The sequence below is a fragment of the Ammodytes marinus genome (genome assembly GCF_949987685.1).
Source record: "Ammodytes marinus genome assembly, chromosome: 10".
In the NCBI taxonomy this organism is placed as follows: domain Eukaryota; kingdom Metazoa; phylum Chordata; class Actinopteri; order Uranoscopiformes; family Ammodytidae; genus Ammodytes; species Ammodytes marinus.
Genome location: NC_137214.1, coordinates 22,729,466 through 22,736,926, shown reverse-complemented (window position 1 = coordinate 22,736,926; position 7,461 = coordinate 22,729,466). Strand labels below are relative to the sequence as shown.

The 7,461-nt window shown below is 40.6% G+C and overlaps 1 protein-coding gene across 1 annotated transcript in view; it reads left to right on the top strand.

Moving 5' to 3' along the window:
• Positions 1-1,629: 1,629 nt before the first annotated feature.
• The window catches only part of rxfp1 (relaxin family peptide receptor 1), a gene marked incomplete at both ends in the record, with an annotated part of 43,340 nt that continues 37,508 nt past the window's right edge, over positions 1,630-7,461 (top strand). Inside the window, one exon of the mRNA XM_080036086.1 lies at positions 1,630-1,672. Within this exon, the coding sequence (XP_079892212.1) occupies positions 1,630-1,672 (43 nt within the window). The remainder of the gene's footprint in view (positions 1,673-7,461) is intronic.

The window sequence follows — 7,461 nt, the reverse complement described above, 5'->3', positions numbered from 1 at the left end:
ATGTTAAATTTAAATAAAATGTGTTAATAAATCAAAAATGTAAAATAAAAACATTTAAAACAATAACCTAATATTACTACTGGTGGCTGCCTGAAAAATGTATAGCCTGGGCATGCCTTCAGAGTGGTTAGGATTAAGGAAAAAATTGGACGGAGTTGTCAATGGGGGTTCAACTACAGAAGCAATCAGAGCCGGCCCAAGCCTTCAGGGGGCCCTAAGCGGAATATGATTAGGGGGCCCCTCTCCAATGTTAGCGCTGCTGAAACTATAGATCTTTGTTTGTCCTAGGGAGGTCCGGGGGTATGCCCCCCCCCCCCGTGAGATTTTTTAAAACTTTTTAAAGTGAAATGCATGAATCTGGTGCACTTTGAGAGGAAAATTAAGAGGCTAAATCTGAGAAATGTTGTGTGAACAAATAATTTGGATGAATTAGGAGCTATAGAAGAAGGACACATGGATTTTCCATAAAAATATTACTATAAAATAAAATATTTTGGAGGGTCCTCTGGGCTGGGCTTGGAGCTCTTTTTCTTTTTCGGGACATATTTCTCTGTAATATAATGAATGCATTTAAATGCAGTGAGAGGAACGAAGCAGAAGAACTCTGTTGTCCAGCTACTGTATTTTTTTTCCACAGACGAGGCTGAAATAGGCTATAGACTATACACAGTGCATGGGCAACTGAGGGCAGCCCCATTTCCAATTGTTTTTAAATAAACTCAATACACACTGTGCATGGATGTGAACGTGACATGATCAGATAATGTCGGATTACCTCCCATATAAACTGATTAATTTTTTAGGCTATTAATTATCTAGACCAAAACATGTTATTCCTTTTTTTATAACTCACATTTGCATAATTGTCTTTTTTTTTTTTTTTTTTAGGGGCCCCCCCTGGCGTTCGGGGGCCCTAGCGACTGCTTAGTTTGCTTATGCCTCGGGCCGGCTCTGGAAGCAATGGTTTAAAAAAAAAATCCTGTCTTTTTATGTTCCAATAATGTTTGTAGTTTAGTTGCAGTAGTTTACTACACAGCAGATGGCAAAAGAAAAAATTTAAACAACTTGAATCGCTATGCAAATATGAAAAGTTGATCTTCCAGGCTGGAAGTATGTATTCAAACTATATTTTAACTAGGCTACTGTATACATTACACACAGGGAATAACATTTCAGCCACGGATTACACCCTGCCTTTTGGTCTACTGCCTACAAGCAAAAGGATAAAGCCTACCTGTCACTACCCTTGGGACTTACTTTGTTGGTGATAACTGAAAATTGGAAGCTTGCTATTCTGAAAAGACCCTGATAGATACGCCCCCCAGCTCTCTCCCTCCTTCCTTCCCTCCCTCCCTCCCATCTCTCTCTCTCCCTCTCATCTCTCTCTCTATCCCTCAGATGATGCCAACTCAGTCCATAAACCTTCCTCTTTATCGAACCTGCTGCAGACCGAGTCGACCTGCCGTAGAGAAGGATAGTTTTCCTTCCCCATGCAGCCAGTCCGCCCGCGCGTCTCTTCTGCACGCTCCACGCGTTTATCATCCCAGTATCTGCAAGTGAACGACCAGCTGGTGTTAAATTTTACGCACGGATTACCAATTTGAATAAATAAACTACAGAATGGATACCATGCAAGTTTATGTGGCAGTGATATTCGTCTATGGAGTGTCAGGTAAATTCACCAAACTTTTCTTCCTCTTTTTTTTTTTTTTTTCAAAATAATTTGCTAAATCGTTGAAGCTCAATAAACGCTTTTAATTAATTAATATAGAAATTGCAACTGCTTTTATCGCACAATATCCATAAACACGGGAAATCTTAAGGCTTTCCGAGCACACTGAAGCCTGAAATCTGAACAGGTGTGTCATCATATGTCTGTGATGATTCACAGACATATATCATAGGATATTTGCTTCTGTTTCTTTTTTTGTGTTTAAGGGGATGCAACTGTTTAAGAAGGATGCCTTGTAATTCCATTTAAATAATAGCCTATTGCAGGCCCGGTTCTAGACAGTTAGATTAGGGTGGTCCGGTAGAAATTTAAGGTGGGCACACTGGGCAACGAGACTGAAGATGCGAGCAGAATTTTTTTGCCCTTGTAAGATCTCTGCGTCTGATTTTTGGCACATTTACTGTGAATTGTGTACAACACAAAATGAAAATAAACGTTGAGTGTTGCTGTGTGTGAGATTTGATTCTTGCATGTTTTTTTTCCAAAATGTTTATGAATAACATATAATATACATTATATACAACAATCTTTTTTTTAAATCGTAGTATTAACTGTAGGCAGCCTGAGTTTATAGTGGTAGTCCAGAGCTATATACTATACACACTATATAGATATATAGTCTTTCCACTTTTTTTCCACAGACGAGGCTGAAACAGGCTATAGACTATACACAGTGCATGGGCAACTGAGGGCAGCCCCATTTTCAAATATTTTTAAATAAACTCAATACACACGGTGCATGCCATGGACTTGAACGTGACGTGATCAGTTAACCTCTGATTACCTCCCAGATGAACTGATTCAATTATTAAGCTATTAACTATCTAACAAAATTGTATTCCTTTTATTGTGTGATAATTTACATTTACATAATATGATGTTGATATCAAACACACAAACTAAAAAAAAAAACGAAATAAAATAAAAAAATGGGGGCGCCCCCCTGGCAGTCGGGACCCTAAGCAACCGCTCATTTCGCTTATGCCTCGGGCCGGCTCTGCTGACCAGTGACCACTATAAGCGGGTGGGTAACTTTGAGGCAGACTGTCCTGCCCACCCAATAATACAATTAGAAGCAATGCATGGTAATGGTATATTCTTTTGTATTAATTAATTGTCTCAATTTTACTTGACATTTTCTTGGACAGCAAATGAAAAGGTCCGTCCGATAGTGGGTCTGGACTTCCACCTTTTTTTGATTGGGTGGGCACAGCCCACATTTGGGTGGGCACGGCCCATCCTGGCCCCTGGCTACCGCTGGCCCTGGCCTATTGATTTAAAAGCACCATGTAGCTGTATTAATATAAGGCTTTCAAGACAAAATGCCACGCACTGTGTAAGTGGAGGAGATTGTAAGTCACCTCACAGGATGTCTGGCCATGGGTTTTCTAGACTGTGAAAAATCTGAATCAAACACAGGCAGCATTCACACTAATGTACTTTAATTACAATCTAGACTATATTTAATATCCCATTTGTATAGCATGTTGGGAGGTTGCTCACTAATACTGTTGAACTATTTGGCAATACATTATATTGCCTTCTTGAAGCTTTTGATAGGGAGCCATTACATTGTATGAGTAGTGTAGTGCAATGCTGGACCCATCACTGCTGTATCATTCAGCATGTGTGAGATGTTATCATTCCCTGTCAAGTATTTCTGTGTGGATAATTTATTAAGGGCAAGTGATGGGTTACCTTTTCTTGTGAGGCACTAATGGTATCTACACACTGAAATCCCATTGCCAAAAAACACAGCAACGTTTTTGATGTGTCAGAAAAGCTTAGCAAGACCCTGTCTGGTCAAAATATTGCTTTTATACTTTTATGTCACAATAGCTTTAAACCTGTGTCTATTTTTATCCTAATGACCTTTTGCATTTGACCTGTAACACTAAAAATGTGCCAAACCACTTACAGCATAGCTGTCATAATATTACAGGAAATGTTTGGAACACTGGAATCTGATTTGTATACATCTTAAGAGATTTATTGAACTCTTAAATGTTGTATGTAGAGTAGGTCAAGACATTCAGACATGGTTCAGTTATTTGCTTTGCTTGCATACTATCAAGATTAGATCCATGCTTCCAAGATCTGAGGAGGAAAAAATAAAGAATAAAATCATGAGCTGGCTGAACTGTGTGCTGCTTTGTGAAAAATGCATCTCCCTCAAACTCTGGGATTCAATCTTTTATGTTGTTGACAGGCTTCAGCTAGAGAAGCTCACAGAGTTATACCCTGGAGCCGGTTTCACCAGCTGGACGTAAGAAAGTTGTCTATAAGACCTACGTCAGTAATTTTGGAGAACACCTAGTCAAAAACCATGAACATCTCTTCACAATACGGTACAAGTCCGTACTGTGTGTGTGTGTGTGTTTGTGTGTGCTGAAAAAAAATCCAACGTTACTTACTACACAGCCTAGGCTCTGTAAACTGGTATGTAAACAAAAGGGTATGTAAGTAAATGGTCTCACCGTAGCTAGCAACAGGCCAGTTTAAAAAGTCTAGGCTATGTATAAACAATGGATTTATTTTCAACACACACAGAGTACGGACAGGAAGCAGAAGGTGAGGAGATATTCACTGATTTTGAGAAAAAGTGATTTTGCAACTGAAAAGCAATTTTAAAATGTTTTATCTGTTACATGTTACAACTGATAACTCATGAATTAATTGGAGCAACTCAGCCCTGCTGGAACGAAAACTCTCAGTATTTTCTCCATTTCCAAATATCTCCAGAGGATTGGTGGGGTGGTCTATAATTATTTCGCACCTGAAAGCCTACTGATATTAGACCGTTTGTAATCCCCCCGCCCCCGGAATCTCCAGGCCTTTATCAACCTTTTTATTGTCACCTTGAAAATAGTCAGGACCTATAACTTTACACCTACCTTTGACTGGGCGTAACATTTATTCTTAGCAAGGTACTAACTGCAGATGGAGCAACAGGTTTTACATGTTGAGGTCCATAACTTCCAGCCTAGTCTTTTGCCTAGGTGTACGTCCAGCTGGGGCCACCGGCCCCTGGAGCCCCTGATTCAGTCTGCTATCAGGCACTGCTGCAGCACGTGAGACATCTGTTGACCTTCTATGGCTAACATTCACCCAGGGATTTTTTGATGAGTCTGGCACCGCTGGTCCTTGTCGCTCTGTATCTCTTTGCCAGCTTCCTTTGGCTGACTCAGTATTGAATCATCAGTAGGAGTCACTGAATGATATCTGACTGTGGCTGTCCATCCAAAATAAACATTATAGTGCCAGTTTGAGCTTTTTATTCTTTATGTTGTACACCAATGTTTACTGACTTGGCTCCACAATGGTTGACCAAGCTCCCCATTGATGTCAGGACAGCTGAAAAGACTTTACTCCACTGTAGTCACAGTCAAGTGATCTGTTAAGACTGCACCATGGCTCATGATGAGGTGGGGTGTGATCTTTCTATCTGTATTGCTTGCTTCCATACGTGGCACTTGGACCAATTATTTGTATTTGATGGTGCAGGATTCAGTCAGTGATAGATTAAACCCACATGGTTGAATGCACTTATCAGTCACTTTGGATAAACATGGCAGCACAATATAATGTAAAGATAATAATTGCTGTAATCGTTAAAGATGTATGGCTCATCTTCAGTGCGATGAAGGCAATGAAAGGTTACTTACAAGGACAAGGAAGTGTTTTCATTGTATTTCCTGGTGTGTTTTTGCAGAATGAGTACATCTTTAAATTAAAGCTGCAAAGCATGTGTTCAGGTGTATTTGCCTGCACTCGAGCAATTCAGCATTGACCCTGTACAGCGTGGGACCTAAAACATGATGCTGGTAGCCAAATGTCAGCTTGGTTCGTCAGTGCAAATACACTTGCAAGTGTGGTGGTCCATTCGGAATATGAATACACTTTTGCGACCTTGGGTGGAAGAAATATTTCCCAGTGTATTTCCCCTTATATACAAACATACACACACATCTGCAGCTATATAAAGTCAGGCACAGAGCACGCTCAGAGTCTTCATTCCTTACTATTTATTAGTATTGTAACATGTTGACATTTTTTTTTGTCTTACTGTCATGGTAATCATCACCACTACAATTTATTTATTCATTGGTGCGTGAGCTTGGGATTCCATGAGATTTGTTGGGGCTCCATCTGTGTGTGTGTATTATCATGTAATTGCACCATCATCATCTGCTGTGATGGAATACCTTGGACTGAAATAATTTTGCTTGGTAATGGAGTGGCAGCCTGACAGGCATCATTCAGACCACACATTAGATGATGTTCTAAAATAGTTTTACCCTGGAAATCTAGACTTGCCAGTAGCAAATTTAAATTCGCTACGCAGCTTACTCTAGGGACGAACCATTGGAGCTTATTAAAAGTGAAGTAAGCGATTTATTTATGTTAATATAAGTGTTAAATCACTCTGTATTCATACAGTGATCCCTGTGCGCGTTTCATAGAGCCGATCTCTCAGTCAACTGCTCTGCATGTTATCGTCAAATAAACTTTTCGGGGATCCCGAAACTTATATCCAATCAGAAGAGAAAACGCTACAAACCGGCACCCATCTCACTGCCGGTGCACGCGCAGAGCGACAGACGGGTGAATGTTTATGCGCCTACAATGTCGGAGCAGGTAAAAATCCTTCCCAATGTCTGTTTTGATGGTTTTTTTATCATGTTTTATCACACTTACTTATCTGAGATGATGTTAGATAACTCGATGCTTGAAGACCGCAGTGCATTCATGTGGTGACGTAGGGACGAGAGAGGGGACTGCTAATTGCAGTCACTGACAGGAAGTTAGCTAAATTCACCATTCCGCTTACTGAACCTTTAACTATGTTGGAAAATTCGGAGCTACCAATCCTACTATCTACCAATCTACCAATTGTACTATCTGATATGTTTGGGCGTAACCGGATGACGACAGCATGGTAATCAAAGTTGTGTTAATAAACATCAAAAACGGCTGCGGAATCGCATGTATTTTTTGAAACGGCTTTGGCCTCGAAACTATTTGGACTTAGATTTTTTTCAAAAATGAACAGGGGCTGCATACCATATAGTATATACGTAATATGGATGTAGTATCCGTGCTGACCTCAGTTATTCACACGGCATCCAATAATCCTGGTTTATGCGCGTCGCCATCTTGTGAGATTTTTACTCCGCCTCACGTCAGGGGGAGGGAGAGAGCCCATCGAGCTGACGTATACCTCCGAGGCAAAGTGAGGGACAACGGGCGGAGAGCTGTCACTCAAGAGATCGCGCCAATACATTTTAACCTCCAAAAGAATAAAAACTAGCGTGGTCCAAAAAAATTCACCCCCCTCAGTGTTGTGATGGAGATATGACCTAAACATACAGACTAAAATGGTTTTGTGGACCAGGCTGTGAAAACGGCCTGTGTAACAAGTGAGTCGAAGAAAAATTGCTCAGTCTTGGTACCACCCCCAGTGGCCCTTCCGGTCTACTACAATGTTGGTCACGTCCTTATTGGATGCTGGTAAAAAATCGCTGAGGTTGGCTTGCTGAATACGTCACCATGTTCATTGCTCTGATTGGTCGTATTCAGTCGTAGTGCTATCCAATTGCGTGCAGTTGTATTTTGAAATGCATGCGTTGGTGTCGTCTATTGAGTTGGGAAGTCATATTGCTCATCGCCAGACCATACGTCGTTCTAGATGTGGGTCTGGATTTCTAGGCTAAAATTGTTTCATATTT